A 20,065-nucleotide genomic window follows, 5' to 3' on the forward strand; every position below is an offset into this window, starting at 1 on the left:
TCTGATATGCTGATATGGAAAAAAAAAAAAAAAAAATATCAAAGAGAGATAGAGTGAGGATAAAAAAAAAATTCTAAAACAACTTTCAATTTTCCTTCTTAAATTTTTGTTTTTCCAATTTTTTTTTTTTTTTTTTAGAAACAATTTATAAACAATTTTTTTAAAGATTTTTTTAAATAGATTTTCGAAGATAACATTTATTCCCCCCTCCCATGCACAAAAGGATGGGAGTCACAGGTAAAAAATCAAACTGGTATGCAAATTTGCAATTGTTCTTTTTTTTTACTTTTTCTTAATTTGCTTATTCCAGTTTTTTTTTCATTTTCTATCATTTTTTTTTTTTTTTCATTCTTTCCATAGTTTGGTTTCTAAAAATGTGAATATTAGGTTCTCATTCTCTTAAAAAAAAAAAAAAAAAAAAAAAAAAAAAAAAAAAAAAAAAATCATCTGCTGGTTTTCATTTCTTTCTTCATATCAACAGAAATTAAATTCTGCGACTCTAAAGCGACCAAGATCACCGAGTACCATTTACTTTTTGACTTATTATCGCATCCAGATACAAAACACCTAATTTCTTTTGAACCAGGATTTTCATCGGATCTTTGGCAGTCAAAATACCTTTTCTTCTTCTTCTCTCGAGATTTGATGCCAAGAGATAGAGCGATTGATATAACAACAAAGTTAACTCGACCAGGTCTGGACGATTTGATCCCTGTCTGGAAGTTTCCGGATTTTCATGGAACCATCGACGCCACAAGACATCAGATGGTTGGGTTGGGTTACCATCACTTGTGTCACTCCAGATGAGGAGCCCACGTTCCGAAAGAAGGTATTCTTGCTGTGCTCCCCAACGAACGAAGACAACAGTTGGTGAACATCAAGACTCCAAACCTGAATAAAAAAGAAAAAAAATCATTTACTTCCGGTTTGTATTGAAAATTATATTTCTTTGTCTGTTCCATTTTTTTTTCTCAGAAACTAATGAGCCGATTTAACTGAAATTTTGTATGGACCTTTCTTATAAGGTGCAGCAAACTAAGTATTATGGTATCCGTTCAATGCACAGTTAGGGATTAATAGAGATTAGTCACCACAATATCAGGTTTACTTTAGAAGTCTTTTTTTCTTGGAAACTACTGGCCCGACCTGGCTGAAATTTTGTATGAACCTTTATTATAATAAGGTGCAGGGAACTAAGTATTATTGTATCCATTTGATGCACAGAGATTAATAGGACTTAAGATTTAATGAAAAAATGAACAGATTTGACCATATTCAACCATCAATTTGGCATAAAGCACTCATTCTCGGACAACAGGCTATAACTTTTGCCCATTTTTAAAAGGCTAAAAAGTTTAGTCGTACTAGCCTACTAGCAGGCCGCTAGGCATTGCCTGGTCATAAGTAAAGCTAGGACAACAGCATATTCTTTTCATTGTTTTCACTCTCGAGTGTGTATCCATTGATATCTGTGGGAACATGAGAATTAGCAGCGAACCGGATGTTAACGCATCCACCATGAGAGACAAAATGAAAAATCGTCTTTTGCACATGGCTCCACGCATCACTTCCGCTTGGGAAGAAAAAAATAAGATAACCACAAAATAATTATCGACCAATGGCAGAGCTCTGCGCCTAAAATAAACACCTCAAATATCACAGTCGCTGGGAGCCGGTTTGCCACTATAAAATGAGGGAACCAAAAGGTGGGAAGAGGAGATTCGCCCTGCTGCGTCAGTGAATGCACGGACAGATTCTCTCACCCGACCTAAAGAGATGAAGAAGAAAAAGAAATAAGGCATCAGTGAATTGAAGCCGACTACGCTTTCATGTTATGGGCCAAACGCCTTCAATTCTAAACAATGCCTAATTCACAAAAACCAAAGAAGAGAAGAGGAAAAGGAAGACGAAGATACCGGGTTGCTAGCTGCTGATGAAAAAGTCGCTCGCTTTCCAGTTACAAGCCAGGACACACATCACCGACAGCAGGATGACCGGCATACCCTAATCCTATCCATCATCCAAAAGATAAGTTACATTTTACGAACATTCATTCCTCGTCGATTCATACATACCTACAAACATTTTACGAACATTCATCTCCTTTGTTAAATCACATTCCATCCTACGAACACTTTGCCTCTCCTAATACAAATTGTTGGTAGTAAATAAAAACGGTTCTCAACCTTCAATATTCGTCTGTCTTTAATTATATGGAGTCAGAATCTACATACTTCCAACGTTGTTCATTTCATGTATTCTTTGTTGTGATCTCTATGGCGTCCTTCCCACCTCTAATTCTTTCATAAAAACCTGGAGGCCATATATCTTATATGCTTTTATATAGAGTGATGTGGTTCTTGGTTGATTAACAGTGTCTAACTGTGTCGGATATATACTCGGGAGTCAAAACAATGAAAAGAATATGCTGTTGTCATAGCCCTAGTCAGAAGATAGGCTTAAATAGGATATTTTAATTTAAGCAAATTTCATATTTATTATTATAGAGCGAATTCGCCATTGCACCTAATAAAAAACAAAAAATTAAAAAAATGACTTCAGTGTCATCAGCTGGAATTAGAACCAAAACATTTAGCGCTCCAGCCTTATTTACTACCATCTGAGCTAGTTTATATGCGTATCAAAACTTTACAAATTAACTGACTTAAACCTATAAATGTATATTTGCACATGCGTGAAGGATAAACATTAGTTCAACTTGGACCTGCTAGATTTCAATGTTTAAATTTTGACCCCTTCTGACCAGTCCGTTAAAACACTAAAACTGTTTCAGCAGGGAAATATGCTGCCATTGTTGTTGCTAGTGTTGATAGTAGCAAGAGAACTACAACATCAAAGTGAAGCATGCATGGTTTCCCCGAGAGTGAAAAAAAAAAATTACTAAGTTCAGCACCCCCTCTCCTCTAGCCCCCAAAGTCAAATCCCCCTCCCCTTTAGCCCCTAAAGGATGTCAAATCCAGGTGAAAATAAACAAACGGTGCAGTTTTAGGCCTTAACATATTTAAATTTGAGTTCTGCACCATGCAAAACTGCTAAATAGACATACACAGAAAATTTTGGACAAATATGGTAAAATAGCCACAAAAATGGAGTGTTTTTATTAGCCATAAAAGAGCCCCTGGGGCACACTCAAGAGTTATTGCAAAGTATAGAAAAAACAAAATTATATAGAAATCAGTTAGCGAAAACTTTCTGAAAAGTTGTATAAAAATCCAAGGCATTAATTTTTTTTTAATAAGCACAAAAGTGTCAATTTTTTTTAGCCATTTTAACCCGAAAGACACCAGGGGGGGGGGGTCCATTCTGTTACTTTTTTTTACTCATATCATGCTTAATGTTTGTGCAAAATTTAAAAAAATTTCCAAGGCGTAGTTATTAAGAAAAGTGCGCAGACAGACGAACGGACAAGGATGAATTTATAGGTCCACCCTCTTTTTGTCGGGGGATCAAAAAGAGCATCACTGCTCATATACCATTTAACAGTTGACAAATACTTTACAAAGCAGATGACTGTTCAACCCATCAGTGCATTATAATGGTTATCATCATCATAACAATGTACCGAGGAACAAAAATCAGCAGCACCATAACCATCATAAAAATATTAAGGTTCTTGTCCAGAATTTCCCTATATTAAAAACAATTAAAAAAATCTGTATGATGTACCTAACCATGATAGAATGAAAATTTCGTATTCCAAAAGTCACATTAATTGATCAAGTAGTTTCGTTTTTAAATCAGAAAATCAAATTTCATGAACAAGCAAAAGGGGAAGGTCTCATGTCGCCATCTTGAAGAAACAAGGGCAGATAACTTTACAACTTGTGAGATCAGCCTTGTAATGCCTATGGTTTCCTATTAATTATTTAAAACCGTTTAAAAATTATTTTTTTTTATAAAAATAAGACTACTTGATCAATTTATGTGATTTTTGGAATTTGAGATTTTTGTTCCATCACAGGTGCGTACATTATAAATAGTTTTTTTTTTTTTTTTTTTTTAAATATGGGGGAATTCTAGACAAGTACTCAAAATACTTAAGATAGCAGCAAGGACACTTCGGTAATCGTCTACTCTTTAAAATGTTTAATCCTGAATGTGATACTGAAAGTTTTAAAATTTCCATTGAATCATCAATGCCACAGGGCATCATGTGGTTGGGTGGAGTTGTCCACCAAGTTTCAGCCATTAATGTCCAACAGTCTGTTTTATCACCTGAATACAAAATGCACAATTTGTCAATAAACTGACACGTTCATCCCTTGGAACTGTTCTGATTTTCGGGGTAATGAGTTACTCTAGTTAAGGAATGCATTGATTATTTTAATAGATGTTATTTTTGAGTTAATCGCACACACACACAGATGGATTATGGTTCGGTGATTGTGAAACCCATTTAGAATTCCAATTTCTACTGATGAGCTGATTGTTAAAGTGTTCCTGCAGGCATTCCAATTAGCCATTTAAAGTGTTAAAAGTACGTTTTTTTTTAAAAATAAGTTTTCTTTTAAATGATAACATCCAAAGGCACTATACGGTACCGGGAATAGCAGCTCAGGTGGTGAGAACACATGCCAATCTTAAGCTGACCGCAATACCATTTTAAAACTTGCTTTTACATTAAAAGCCATCAGTGACCAAGCGTTTTTGGATATCGTCATTTGATAAAAATTTTAAAACTCATTAAAAACCAAAATTATTTTTATGTAGAAATACAATAAACTTTTGGTACTTATATAGTACTAGCGAGGGGTACCCGGCATTGCCCGAGTGTTTGGAGGTGTGTGGAGGGGTTAAAAATAAAAAGTAAGTATGAGGATCGAACCCAAACCGTTGAGGCAAAGTTGTAAATTAAAGTGTGAAAAAAAAAACAAAAAAAACGTGCGATGTTAACCATTGCCCTACCGTGAGATGCTAACGGAAACACGTTTGAATTTATTTAATTACTTGGATTTGGCAGGTGCCCGTTTTAATGAGTTAATGAGGTCAAGTTTGACTGCGGGATAGTACCTTCATTTACTGCTGAACGCTTTTTTTTCCCCCCAAGATGTTATAGGAAAAAGACTAACCCACATGCGGCGAGTGACAAATGTTGAATATTTATTTTCCCGAAATCGAGCAAATTAAATAGACAGGCGAGCTTCGTTGTTAACTGTGAGATATTACGATTTATATGCGATATAAAAAGTTTTTAAAAAGTTGTGAAGCGACCGACCGCTTCTCTGAAAGAAGCCTTTTGTAGACATACAGAAAAAGCGAACACACATACATACATTTTCACTTTTATATTTATAGATAACAACCATTCTATCATTGGAATCATCCTGGTGTTTTACAGAAAATACCAGAAGGTTTGAAAATTAAACCTAATCCAAAAAAAATCAAAGGAAACATTAGTTTATCATTGGTTTACTATTTTAAAAGAAATCTAAATATTAATCTTGATTTAAACAAAACAAAAAAAAAATGAAAAGAAAAAAAAAAAAAAATCAGTTGTTTATTTCTCTTTACTTGCCTCCCCATGAGGGCAGAGTTAGACACAAGGTCGGTTTTTAATGTGGGGGAAAATCCAGTTCTCCAAAAAGGGGCACTCCGGATAGGAACAAAAATAGAAACTGTCTCAATCATAAAGGATTTCTCCTCGACTGACCGAGAACAGAAAAGGTGAAGTGTAGCATCAGAACAGATACTACACTGTGATCTTGCTCTGAAGGCCAAAAAATATTTATTCATGAAATAAATCTTACAATGAATGTATTTTCCTCCTTGAATTTAAGTTTTCTAAAAGCTTTGTAAAAAATCTCCAATAATTATGCAAGAATATTGTCATTTTTCAATTAATTTTTCATTGAATTAACTTTGTATTGGCAGAAATATATTTTTCATTGAATTAACTTTGTATTGGCAGAAATATATTTTTCAGCGAAAAAATTGGTCAGCATTTGCTTGAAAAAAAAAAAAAAAAAAAAAAAAAAAATCTTGCGTTTGCCATTTTCCAACATTTTCTGTAAAACCATCTGGAGGATCCCGATGATAGCACGGTTCTTATACTGCATAAGTACCAAACATTCTTCAAGATAGTTGCGTTTCTTTTTTCTTTATATCAAATGGATAAGTTCTTTATGTCTTGCTTTTATAGAATCTAAAAAGCCACTTATTGGAGTAAAGGTTCTACCCCAGTGTCAAGTTGGCAGACAAACTTTTACTTGAATGAAACATACATTATACATTAAATCATCCCAGCTTGCTTATAGACCAACTCTCTGTTTTCTGATCTCCATCTATTTATCTTCCTGAATTTTTGAGACAAGGATTGGTTATTCGTTTTATTCAATTGTCAAAGTGATATTCTCCTGAAGATTGAAGGTTCAATTCTCAGTTAAAAAACAATTTTGAATTACTTAGGACCTCTATTCAATCGTGGCTAATGGAACGAGAGCATGCTACCCCTGTGAAGTAAATAAAGGGTTCCGTTCAAAATTACGGCCAAATTCCAGAGTCTAACAAGATACACCTGGAGAAGGTTGTGTAGATTGATTGATTAATTAATTAATTAATAACCTTTGATAGTTAATTATGAATTAAATAAAAAAATACCTTGCTTGTTTCAAATAAAATTCATATTGGAAGTCATATCAACTGTTGACAAAAATATAAATTAACATTTAATATGTTTCTAGTTTTACACACAGACAGAGAAGACACATCTGGTTTTATTTATGTGATGAGGCACGAAAAGAGCAATTACACGTCAATACTCTTATATATAAACAATCAAAGGAGAGATAACTCCGAGCTATTCAACAGCTTAAATTAAACGTCACTTAAACCAAACAAGGGGAGAAGGGGAAGCAACTCTTCACATAGTAGTTGTGAGTCTTTACAGTATTAAAAACCTGACAGACAGTAAAAAATTTCCAATAGGTTGGAGGTTACATCAACCGAAATGTTGTGAAAATCATACTCAAGATGAGAACTGTAGTCCGAAGAATCAAAATGATACGAAGAATCCATCTATTTCCTTCTAGCTTAACAAGTCAGACAACTAAATTCAATGACCCCATATTCACAAAAAGATTGAATGTTTTTTTTAAGGATTGAAGTGTGTGTGTGTGGGGGGGGGGTTTAGGCATTCTTCTCACCTTAATGTCTCCTTCTGCAGATCCAGTGACAAAGAATCTTTCTTCGTGGTCAAGAGCCAAACACTTGATGGGTGCCTCGTGGGCTTGAAACGTGTGACGCATCAGACGCTGGCGCATATCAAAGAGACCTGAATCACTGCGTTAAGGTATGAACCAATTTAAAACAGACAATAAGAAAAAACTCCTTTACAGTATTCTTTTGTGTGGCATATGACTTAATCGTAATTTGCAATTAACTCGCCAAGTGATACGTTGCTTATAAAGTTTTTCTGTCTATCACTTTTACCCTTTCTCACTGTATGTTGTTCGACCCCTACCCCTACTTTTTTTCATACAGTGTCTATCACTCTTATCCCAGTCACTCTTCTTTTCTTTCTCTTTTTTTTTTTTTTTTTTTAAATTAACTGGCTTGCAAACTCACCTTATCTTGATTTGAACAATCAAATCGTAGTTCAATGAGTGACTCAACACACAAACGCACCCGTTTTATGCTGTATACCTACGTAGGATATGTTATGCACAGATATTAATTTCAGTATTTACTTCAACAGTGTACGGCACAATCACGCTGACAGACCAGTACTTGCCAGATGAGCAATGTTGAGTTTGCCAGTACCAGATGGGTGACCATTTGAGAATACTAGGTGCTGTATGTACTTTCTGGGAAGGTTGGGTGTGAGTCCAACACCCTCATCCCGAAAAAAGAACTCCTCGCTACAAAAGCATCTACAAAGTTGAGGATGGCCTTTGCCCCTCAAGGGGCTCAAGGCTATAGATGGATGGATTTACTTCAACAGTGCTCAATGCTTAAGTAGAGCTTAGAGTAGTAATATAATAAATGTACTTATGGCAAGTAAGCTACACAAATAGGTACTTATGCAGTATGGGGCACATACAAAAATTGCATTCCAACTAAAAAACAAAAAAAAACACACTTCCATATTTACATACCAGGCAAAAATACGTATTCTCACCAAAAATTTGGAAAAATTTTCAAGTAGACTTTTAATCTTTATCTCTACTATTATATAAAAGAAACTTCTTTATCTGTGTGTTTATGAGTTCGTTCCCTATGGACTCGAAAACAGCTGGGCCGATTTTTATTGAAATCCCACAAAGGTACTTTATGTGTCTGGCAGTCTTCTTAAATAGTTTTTTTTATTTTTATTCTATTGGAATGTCTTCGATAAGTATAGATAATCGAAAAAATCCGATGAAAGAAAGAACAGGCGATTTTAACTAAAGTTAACACCTTACACAGCCTAACATCGCAAGTACATTGGAGAAGTTTTATTACCACACAAGCTGAAAGGCCTGACATAAAAATCAACAGCAAGTTTTTTTTTAATATGACAGGGGCCTGTTCGAAATGGCTGTTTCTGTTTAGAGCATAATTCAATCATGATACTTGACTTTTGCATTTTAAACTTTCATTCAAGTCATTGGATATAAAAACTAATTTTCATAATTTTGTAAAATCAACAGCAGGTTCTCTACAGTGCAATGTAGATTACGATGTATCGTGGACTAAGTCACTGCGAGAGGCACGTGAGCTTTCTCCAGGTGCACTGCTATGGGCCGTCAACTATAGCAGGCAATCAATTGATTTAATTGAAAAATGGGCGATTTCAGCAATTTCGATGATAATAAAATAGGAGTGTGAAATATTTGTCGATCATTCAATCCCAGGCAACATTGGGTAACCCTGCTAGTTAAAAATAAAAATTAGTGTTGATATTTTGTAGATCCACTATTACTTGTTTAAACAAACTGAGCATGCGAGGTCCCCCTCTACGAGTGAAAAATTTACTTTCACCATGACTAATGTTTGTGCAAAATTAAAAAAAAAATTCAATGTGAAGTTATTGAGAAAAGTGCAAACAGATGAACGATTGAGGGGCTCGATTTTACCTCTATGATGCCCACTAGGGGAGCAACCAGAGTTATCTTGGAAAATCCGTTCTGGCAAAAATTTACTTTCACCATGACTAATGTTTGTGCAAAATTTAAAAAAAAAAAAAAAAATCCTCTTTTTGTTTTGTGCAATCTCTACTCTTATGACTCCAAAGAATACGATAAAACTTATTTTTAATTAAAAATGTCTAATTTTTTTCCCTAATTTTTAGTGTAAAAATCTATTTTTACCCAATACACAAGGATATCAGAGTTTTTACGTTAATTTATTTTGGAATGCGATTTTCACCCGTGCACCATACTACACAAGCACCCACGAACACTTGCGTTTCACAAGACTAACTCTGAAAAGCATTCTGTAATTCTTTTCCTAAGAAAATCATCATCATCATCAATTTTACATGCTGGCATATGTTGGACAGCTTTAAGACTTAAAAAGTAATCTCTCACTGACTAGATCTTCCGTTATGCCTCTTCCATCTTAAATTCATCCCTATCACTTTCCTCCCATGTTTTCCGTGGCCTACCCCCCTCCCACTGCTATCACTATTCTAGTTTTCATTTATTCTTTCAAAGTTTTCTGTTTCACAATGTCTATATTTAACTTTCCTCTGAGGTCATCAGATCTAAAGATGTCTTTTAAACTTACATTTCACATCGTTCATATTATTTTCATTTCATTTCTTTCCATGCAACACATGTCCTCAACCCTGTGTACACATTTCTGGTAGACACCTCCCTTATTTGACCATGGTAATGCTCTGTTGGTGAGTAATGGTAGAAGGTCCCTGAACTTATTCTATCCATTTTCTTTCTTTTTTTTTTGATTATTTTTTATGGAAGCATGAAATAAAAGCAATTCTTCCCACTTAGTCAGGGTCCTGGATATGACCTAAAATTATATATCCGATGGTGAGGCCCCACCTTGCGGGCCTTGGGGAGTGTGGAGCCACCCTTTAATTGCCATTGCTCCCAGGTCCACTCTGACCCGGAGTGGTAGTACCTGCTAGGGTCCCAACTATGGGTTAAATAGAATCCGACTTAAAAAACAAATATACTCCATTAAAAATCGTTCCTCAAAATAACTAGATTCGGCATTAAATAACCTGAAAAAGGTTGATATGCTGTAAAACAAAAACAACCAACCAACCACTTGGTCAGAAATATCGCACATGGAATGTGAGGACTAAAGGACAAAATAAAGGAGAGTTAGGTGGATGCTGAAAATAAACTCAAGATCCACTTTTTTTTTTTTTTTTTTTTCTTTTACACAGTGGTCACCACTTATCAAGGCCCGGAAGCCACTCAGGGATAAGGGTTATTGCAATTACATTACGTTAGTGTGGAGATTTGATGAAGTGTTTACTTAAGGGGGCAGTTCATTAGGAATTTGTTAACGCTAGACTTGAACACATCCAAGTTGTAGTCAGGTGGGAAGCAGGCAGACAGAACAGAGTTAGTCTCCCTTTACATATATCGCCACTTGGACGTAAGGGGCTACTATTTGGGGCCATGTCTAAGAAAGATTAACAAAGTATTTGTTTATGTTACATTTAAACTTATGCATATCAGTACAGCCAGGGAAGCAGGCAGCAGGAAGGGAATTCCAAAGTCTAGCTGTTCGAGGGAAGAAACTATTAGAATAGAAAGCTTTCTGGCATTTAGGGCCCTCAACAGTGAAGGGGTGAGATCTTATTGCTAAGCTTATTTGTCGGGGATATGTACGTCGAGGGGGGACAGGGCAACAACTTCATCAGAGCATATTCCATTAAAATATTTGTAAAACAGGCACAGATGCAACATTGCAGTGATGGGACAGGGGTTGGAGCTTAGTTGATAAAGTGGGATATATTAGATTGAAAACCCTTTTTTGGACCCTATCCAAGAGGGAGAGGCTAGTGGTAGATGCACCAGCCCAGATGTGGCAACAATACACCATGTATGGGCGAATGCTGACCTTGTAGAGGCACAGGATACTCTCAGTCTTCTAACACAATAGAGGGAGCCCACCTTCCCTGCAGCAGCCTTCACAATATAATAGAAAAGATTAAGATATTTATTGGTTACATTTAAACTTCTACATATATCAGTACAGCCTGGGAAGCAGGCAGCAGAAAGGGAATTCCAAAGTCTAGATGTTCAAGGGAAGAAACTATTAGAATAGAAAGCTTTCTGGCATTTAGGGACAACAACAGTGAAGGGGTGAGATCTTATTGCTAAGCTTATTTGTCAGAGAATATGTACGTCGAGGGGGTACAAGTGAAATGAGTTCATCAAAACACATTCCATTAAAATATTTGTAAAACAGGCATAGTGATGTAACATTGCGGCGACGAGACAGGGGCTGGAGCTTAGTTGATAAAGTGGGACCGATTAGATTGACAATTGTTTTTTGGACTTAATCTAAGAGGGAGAAATTAGTGGTAGATGCACCAGTGGCAACAATATTCCATGCATGAGCGAATGGTGGCCTTGTAAAGGTACAGGATACTCTCAGGTGTGAGTAGTCTTCTAGCTCGATAGAGGGAACCCACCTTATTTGCAGCAGTGATTCAACCCTGGGAACGACTGTTTTGCAGATCTTTCAATCACGCTAGCATGACGATTCTGTTTTGCAAGTATAGGTTATTATCATATCATGCACTCAGTATGACCCTTGCCAAAATTCACACTAACTAACTTAATCGCTATTGTTTGGTCCCAAATATGTAGCACCATCCAGACATACTTTCTGCACATTTGTCGACATCAATATATAAATCTGCAGATTATAACACCCTGATCATTTGTCGACATCAATATATAAATCTGCAGATTATAACACCCTGATCAGGATGGTTTCATTTACATCTTGATTTGTTTTGTTTTTTTTTGTCGTGACCAAAAAAGGATACAAATTTCTCCTTTTCTTCCTCCACTGATGAGGAGTTGATGTTGGGGAGCGTAGATAATGGCAGGACTGCCATGTTCGTGGCATGTGAATGCTGAAAAAAAAAAAAAAAGAAAAAAAAAAGCATTTAAATTTCTTGTATTATTTAAAACAAAAACAGATTTTCAATATCCATTTTAAAGGACTTTTCAAAAACTTTCTCCGGACAAGATTTCAGTCTTTCTTTATGAAAGAAAATTTTTTAACGAAAGGAGCTGCTGTTATCAATGAGACACCTGCAATACGAGGAAAAAGAAAAGGAAACAGATACGTCACTATCTACTGAGCAACAACTTACATAATAAAAAAACTTCAGCTGTGGATTACAAAAGAGAAAAAAAAAAAATACAGAGCGATGTCACTATCTACTGAGCAACAACTTACATAATAAAAAAACTTCAGCTGTGGATTACAAAAGAGAAAAAAAAATACAGAGCGATGTCACTATCTACTGAGCAACAACTTACATAATAAAAAACTTCAGCTGTGGATTACAAAAGAGAAAAAAAAATACAGAGCGATGTCACTATCTACTAAGCAACAACTTACAACATGTCAACAAAACAAGACGCCTGGGGTGTACAACAAAATGCCAACTTGGTCATATTTTGTTACAGTGTGTGTTCATTATTACTTATGATAACTAAACATTTTATTCTTTATATACTAATATTTTGACATCAAGAATCCTAACAAAATTATCCCATATTTAACTCATTAAATAAAATAAGCTGATGAGAATGTTTTGTTTTTTTTACATAAGAGTCATCATTTATCAAGGCCCAGAGGCCACTTGAGGATAAGGGTTAAAGAGTGTACAGTAACCAATTGGACAATATCATAGTAATCGTCAGTAGTGTAAATTTGGTAAATTGGATTACTTAACGGCTCATGAAGAACTTGTTTACATTGGACTTGAAGACAACCAGATTGTAGTCAGTTGGAAAGCAGGAAAACTGAAGACAGTTCCACAGGCGTGCAGTTCTAAGAAAGAAGCTTTGTTCATGGAATCTACGTTTAGGTTTAGGCACAAATAAAGAGTGGGGGGAAGTATTGTTAGTGTTTTCAGCTAGACGAGTGTTTCTCGTGAATGTTTGGTGAACGGGGGACCATAGATTGAAGATCAGATTAGCACTTGCTATGAAAATAACGATAAAGCAGAGACAGGCCTGCAAGGTCTCTTCTGTGAGAAAGAGGTTGCAGGGAAGAGAAAACGGCATCCCCTACGAGACTACAAAGTTTATTTTGAACTCTGTCAAGGCAAAATAAGATTTCTAGTAGCCCCTGCCCAGATGTGGCAACAATACTCCATCTTTGGGCGTACCTGGCTCTTATATAGGTAGGGAATTGCATCAGCAGTGAGATATCTATTGGATCATTAGAAAGGTCCCACCATTTTTCCAGCGACCATGGCAACGGATTTGATTGTTATTGCAGAAAATTGATTTGGTAAATAAGCCACTTAGTTTCTTGGGTATTTGATGTGAACAAATATCTATTTCCTGACTCTTCCATCATCTCAACAGTGGATGATTGAAAAGATACAAGCATCTTGAACTTGCTGTAAAAAAAAACAAAAAAACTAGATAATCAACAAGAAAACTATGCAGCCCAGAGCAAATAATGAAGTTGTTGTTCTTTTCAGTTGTTTTCATTATTACAGCCACAGGGAAAAGAAAAAGATAAACATCTCTATGATGATGACTACTTCCACTGTTAAAGAGAGGTATCACTACCAATTAAAATAACAGATGACAATGACATACAACATTCCGTTTTGGTCAACAACACAATCCCGGCCAGCTGTTTACATTGCAAACTGTCGCCTGTATAACTGTTGGAGACAAGAATTGCTACATTATGATCCGGTAGCATACAGAAAACTAGTACTTACCATGAACAAGTGCATTTCGTTGGGGTAACAATGTGTCCCAAAGGCAGACATTTTTGCTTTCAGAAGAATGTCCAGCCGTAGCAATCAAGCTGCAGGAGCCAACAAACGCGAAATCACTCGTCGTCTTGTTATGGCATTGCAGACTCTGGAAAATAAAAGAGCATCGGAGTTATAAAAAAAGAAAAATCATAAAAAAAGACAGAAACAAAGATACAGTAAAAGCAGAAAAAAATGCTGGGTCTGTATTATTTGAATTATTCATGGGCATGTGTTGCATGGAGACAAATGATACGAGAATGCTACGATGGACGCACAATGAAGAGTCTAAAAAACAGGCTTAGATCTGATGACCTCAGAGGAAGATGGAATCAAAACAATATCGAGAGATGAATTCAGAACAGGAGACTCTGATGATATGACCACGTTGATAGAATGAATGAGAGCTTTTAAGTTATTAGACGTAGTCTCAGATTTTTCTATAAATACTATTATGGCATGTGTTGCTCAGAATTGTCTATTCCCTGCTTCCTTTGTTCCAGCTTGTTTGACTTGTTGGTCTAGTGGTCTTCATCAATTCATTGTTTTAATATCTCTGCTAATGCTACGATAGATGTGTAATGTTGAGTCTCAAAAACTGATGACCTCAGAGAAAGATGAAATCAAGACAATATCAAGAGATGACTTCAGAACAGAAGACTCTGATGGTATGGTCACATTGCAAGAATGAATGTGAGTTTTTAAGTTATTTGACGTAGAAAAGCTGAAATAGACTGCAAGGTTGTGGAACTCTGTTCCTGCTCAATGTTTTCTTTCTATCTTACAGCCTTGGTCTTTTCAAAACTAAGGTCAATAAGTATCTCCTTTCTTTGCAATGATCAACTTTTCTTCCTGTTAGCTCCTTACATCAAGTGGCTTCACGCCTTGTCTCGAGTGATTTCCATAAAAAAAAAAATAGTTGAGATAGGATCAGTTCATATGGGAAGGCCTAAGAATACATGGGAGGAAGTGATAAAAACTGAGGGATAAATAAAGACTTGGCCAGAAATAAGTTACTTTGATGGACAAGAAGAACAGTTATTGGGAGTTAGGTTGGAAGTGAAGAAATGAATTTTTGTTATCGACAATGTTCCAGTTTGAGCGAGGGAAACAAAAGTGAGAAACGTCTTATGATTTTTTATTTTTTATTTTATTACGTTGAATGTTGTGTCTTATTTTTTTTTTACTTGGGAGTCAATACTTATCAAGGTCTGATAGCCAATCGAGGATAAGGGTTAATGAATGTAAGATGGTAGTGTAGTAATTGTCAGTGGTATAAATTAGGTAGAATTTGATTATTTATGAGGACGGCTCAACAAGAACTTGTCTACATTGGATTTATAAACTATCATGTTGCATTCAACCGAGAGACAGATCAGCAGAACAGTTCTGAGAAAGAATCTGCTTTTATTTACTTGTTTACTGTGATTTAGGCACAGGTAGAGAGTGGGAGAAATTGTATACGGTGGTTGTAGTCAGTTGAATGTTTTTTTTTTGTTTTTTTTTTGAAAATTTGGCAAGGGGGAACCATAGATCAGCCTTTAGTTGTGCGTTTTAGTCAAGACTAAAAGACGGTACTTATGCACTTATGTTACCGTGTTGAAATAATAGCGTTATTATTTAGAAAGCCATCCTTAAAACAGGGAGCGGAAGATTTTCTGTAATTATTCTGTACTTTCACCTTACAATTTAATAAAAAAAAGATACAAGAAAACTTGATTTTAATTTAAAAATACTTTTTGAAAAAACTAGCACAGTCACATAAGTGCACATAAGCACCATAAAAGATTTTAAGCTTGAACCAAAATTGAAAAAAAAAAAATACAAAGGAAGAATTGGTAATTAAAATGTTATGAGGCAAGCTGATTACCCATTTCAGGAATAAATGGACTGCTCAGAGACAATACAGTCATATCTAAACATAGCTGCAAAGATTTGTGGCAATTATGGTCTCAGAATCATGACGTATACTTCTGTAACATACTTTTGTTAATTGTACCACTTAGTTTTGATTGTTATCAACGTGCAAGGCCACAACAAAAAAAATCTATACAAAGCGTTGGAACTTACCATAATTGGTTTACTGAAGTTGCTTCCGATTCCGACTTGCCAAAGACAAACGGATCCTTCTGCATCACTTACACAACACTAGAATGAAAAAAAAAAAAAAAAAAAAAATTGAAGAAAAAACATGCACATATATAAATATATATATTTTTTTTGGCAGAGAGTAGTTAAATTTACAATTTTTCAGTTTCAGTTCTCTTGGTTCCATGTGGTGTTTCTCTATTATGTTTTACTTCCGTTGTAGTTTGTTTCTATGTAGCCAGTTAGCATTTGCGGCTCGTGGATTGGTTTCCACATTAAAGGGTTTTCTTTAAAATTTCGGCTGTTTTCAGCATTACTGTGCCTTGTATATAATCTCAATCTTCCTCTCGATTCTGATTTCTCCTAGTCTTTTATCCTTGTTCATTGCAACTGTTCTTAATGCTCCTACAATGATTCATGTTCATTTTTTGTCCAGTTTCATTGTTGTTGTTGCTATTATTGGTATTTATTTGCTTCCCCACGAAAGCAAAATGTGACACAAGGTCGTTTTTAATGTCAGGGGAAACCAGCACCCCAAAAAGAGGCACTCTGGCAGTAGGCAAAAATAAAAATTGCCTTAGCAGATAAGGGGTTCCCCTACATTGACCAAGTACAAATTAACTAAAGTGTTGCATCAGAACAGATACTTACACTGTGATCTTAACCCGAAGGCCGGATCTATTTTTGTTGTTATTATTAACCAAGAGTTCTCACAAAGGTCACCATCGGAGACTGCTCACTGACAATAAACTGATGGTGTTCCCTGGAGTCCGAGCGACAAGTCTCCCCAGGTTCTCAGTACTCTCCAACTCTTTCGATACCCTTTGCCAATATAATTGCATCATTGCAACAGCAACTTTCTATTAATTTCTCTGCTGTCAGAGGATCTTGATCGACCTAGGCAAGATCATATTGCTTATTTCCCTTTACTGATGAATTAGACAAATTAATAATTATTAAAAATTCCAAGGCGTGGTTATTGAGAAAAATGCGAACAGACGAATGGACGAACGGAAAAGGGTGAATTTACAGGTCCACCCTCCTTTTTGTCGGGGGACCAAAAATTCATACTTTTCATTACACGACAGGGGACAAATTCTAGTTTTGATAGAAAAGATTACTTGGACTAATGTCAGGTTCCTGCATTTCTTTTCTTTTTTTTTCAAAGTAATACGTCAATTCTGCTCGAGATTGTTAGATTGAAAATATTTATAATCTAGCCTAACTTTGATAATGTTATTTTTCTTTAAATTTAGTTATTACTCCTGCTCCCTTTAGATAATTTTCTTTTCTCTAAATAGATTTTCCTTTATTTAACTCCTTTCTTTTTCCATAAATAATTTCTCATTTCCGTAACGAAATAAGACGAAGGCATCCCTTTTCTTTTTATTAATTCGTCGATTAGATAAACAAATATTTATTAGAAACGAAAATTATAAAGTTTTCGAATGTGTATGCTGTTTGTTTAGCAAAAGGAAAGTGGAATTCGGAGGTTTGCAGCGATTTAACACCAATGAAATCAACCCGATTCTTCTGAAACTGAAAATTCTAATGCTTCTTTGGTTAGTGCCATACTTCAACGCTGATATATGATCTAAGTTGGTTGCTTGGTTGTTTTTGTTTTACGGCATATCAACCCTTTTCAGGTTATTTAATGCTGAATCCAGTGATTTTGAAGAAAAAATTTTTAATATATTTTTTTTTTTTCAAGTTGGTTTCTATTTAACCTATAGTTGGGACCCTAACAGGTAATACCACTCCAGGTCAAAGTGGACCTGGGAGCAATGGCAATTAAAGGGTGGCTCCACACTCCTCAAAGCCCGGAAGCTGAGGCTTCACCATCAGATATAGTTTAAGGTCATATCCAGGACTCTACATGATCTAAGAAATTCAATTGAAACTCTGTAAAATTAGAATTTACAACTTATTTTTTCTTATTTCATAGAGTTTCAAAGAATAGCTCTTATCCTCGGAGGAAAGTAGTTAGTAGCAAAATAATATTCATAGGTAAGCTATGATTTGGCTGGTTAGCGCAAAAATTGAAAACTACAAATTACTTGTTTTAAAATGGTTTTATACTCTGAGGATAAAAACCATTCTTTGAAACTCCATGGAATAAGGAAAATTTAACTTTTCATCTTGTATTCCTTGACGAGTAATAACTTGTGGTAAATTCTAATTTACAGAGTTTTAACTGAATTTCTTATATTAATGCTCTATTTTGACTATTGAACTTTTTCATTTTAGTACGATTGTCCTATAAATATTAATATTTGCTTGGAGCATACAGAATTATTCAATTTGTAAACTTGAAAAAAACAATTTTTTTAACTTATATGTATACATGTTTATATATAACGTGTTTTTGAAGGCTTGACAATGCAGGAATTGTACAGTTGTTGTAAGCATAATAATAATAATAATAATAATAAATATAAGTAGGTTGTCGTTTGCCTCAGTCTCGGCCAGACAGAGTTTGCACTCATGAAGAACACTCTTCCGCTGTCTTCTCTTGAAAAAGGACTAATAAGTCTGAAATATATTGAGATTTATAACACCATTGGATACAACAGAAAAAAAAAAAAAAAAAATTACTGTTGTTTAGAGTTGAAATAATTTTACTCTATATAAAAAAAAAATCTCGCATTGTTTTTGGCTTTAATTTTACCTTATAATAATAATAATAATAATAATAATAATAATTCAACAATTTTTTTTTTTTTTTAGTTAAACCAAAGTTGACAGCAAAGAGTGGATGTACATTTCTACCCACTGATGATGAGAGATGCTCTCAAAAGATTTTTGGCAATGAATACCATCTATAGTTGAAAAAAAAAAAGAAAAAAAAGAAAAAGAAAAAAGAACATCTATAATCAGGTAAATGAAAAAAAATTATTGAATTATTATTATTATTTTTTTTTATCTGCTTACAATGACTGTACAATTCCTGCATTGTAAGCCTTCAAAAACACCTTTTATCCGTTAAACACTGCTTCAAGCAAACCACAACACAGTTCTTTATATATATATATATATTTATTTTATATATAAAACACCAAGAAAAAATGTGAATTAGTATAAAAGATGCTTAAAAGTTTTACTATTGCTTTGTGGACCTTCAAGCGTTAGCAATCAGCAAAGGAAGCAGAAACTTTCAATGTATGAATTATTTTTCGTGAATATCTCTTTACTTTTTGTATGTAGCGTGTATATATGGAAAGTGAAAATAATTTATTTCAAAATCCTTATCGATTACAAACAGATTTGTCTGAAACCAAAACTATACTTTTACTATCTTTTAATGCTTTTCAGATGAGAATACAGTGTAGTATCTGCTGTTATCATGAGACCATTCTCCAAGAGATTACCTCCTCCTTTGGGAAGGAGTAGTGTAGCATATATTTGTTCATCACGATAACATACTATCAGATATTATCCTTTTATTTATTTATTTATTTTTTTTTTTTGCAGTGGGTATAGTGTAGTATCTGTTTTGTGGTCATAATACCATCCTCCCAAGGATTACTTGGGGGGGGGGGGATAGTAAATTTTATTTATGATTCATGGGTGTTAGATTTGAGGGAAGGAGGCAGATCCCCCTAATAAACAAGCTGAATATAGTTGTACATACTAATGGAACTTGCACGCTGCAGTGGAGGAAAGAGAACAAACTCTGGCGCTGGTGTTAACGGTTTCCATTCTCAGCAATTGTGAGTCTAAAACTGATTATTCTAAAGCTTCTTTCATCAGCATCATAGTTAAATGGTAAAATAGGATATATATCTGAAGCAGTGTACTGGCATGCAGAAGTTTAAATGTAACATAAACCAACATCTTGTTGTTGGTCCTAAATAGTAGCCCCTTATGTCCAAGGAGCAATACGCCTTGTTAGGGGCGAACACAAGTAAAAAAAAAAAAAAAAAAAAAAAAAAAAAATCAATAAGACATTGATGTTTCAAAGTTTTACTACTGCTTGTATGATTCAGAGTGGTGACCATTAGCAAAAGAGGCAGAAAGAAAATAATTTGTCATATAACAAAG

At 34.9% G+C, this 20,065-nt stretch overlaps 1 protein-coding gene across 3 annotated transcripts in view; it reads right to left on the bottom strand.

Annotated features, from left to right (window-relative positions):
• Positions 1 to 269: 269 nt before the first annotated feature.
• LOC145259797 (dmX-like protein 2) overlaps positions 270 to 20,065 on the bottom strand; it is a 441,223-nt gene continuing 421,427 nt past the window's right edge. For all 3 annotated transcript variants that reach the window (XM_080117569.1, XM_080117571.1, XM_080117568.1), the window contains 5 exons: positions 16,007 to 16,084; positions 13,901 to 14,045; positions 11,972 to 12,061; positions 7,164 to 7,291; positions 270 to 891 (listed from right to left, as the gene is read on the bottom strand). In XM_080117569.1, coding sequence (XP_079973695.1) covers positions 682 to 891; positions 7,164 to 7,291; positions 11,972 to 12,061; positions 13,901 to 14,045; positions 16,007 to 16,084 — 651 coding nt within the window. In that variant the 3' untranslated portion in view covers positions 270 to 681. The remainder of the gene's footprint in view (positions 892 to 7,163; positions 7,292 to 11,971; positions 12,062 to 13,900; positions 14,046 to 16,006; positions 16,085 to 20,065) is intronic.

Source organism: Euprymna scolopes, chromosome 35, assembly GCF_053919585.1.
Source record: "Euprymna scolopes isolate OS-2025 chromosome 35, ASM5391958v1, whole genome shotgun sequence".
NCBI lineage: Eukaryota > Metazoa > Mollusca > Cephalopoda > Sepiida > Sepiolidae > Euprymna > Euprymna scolopes.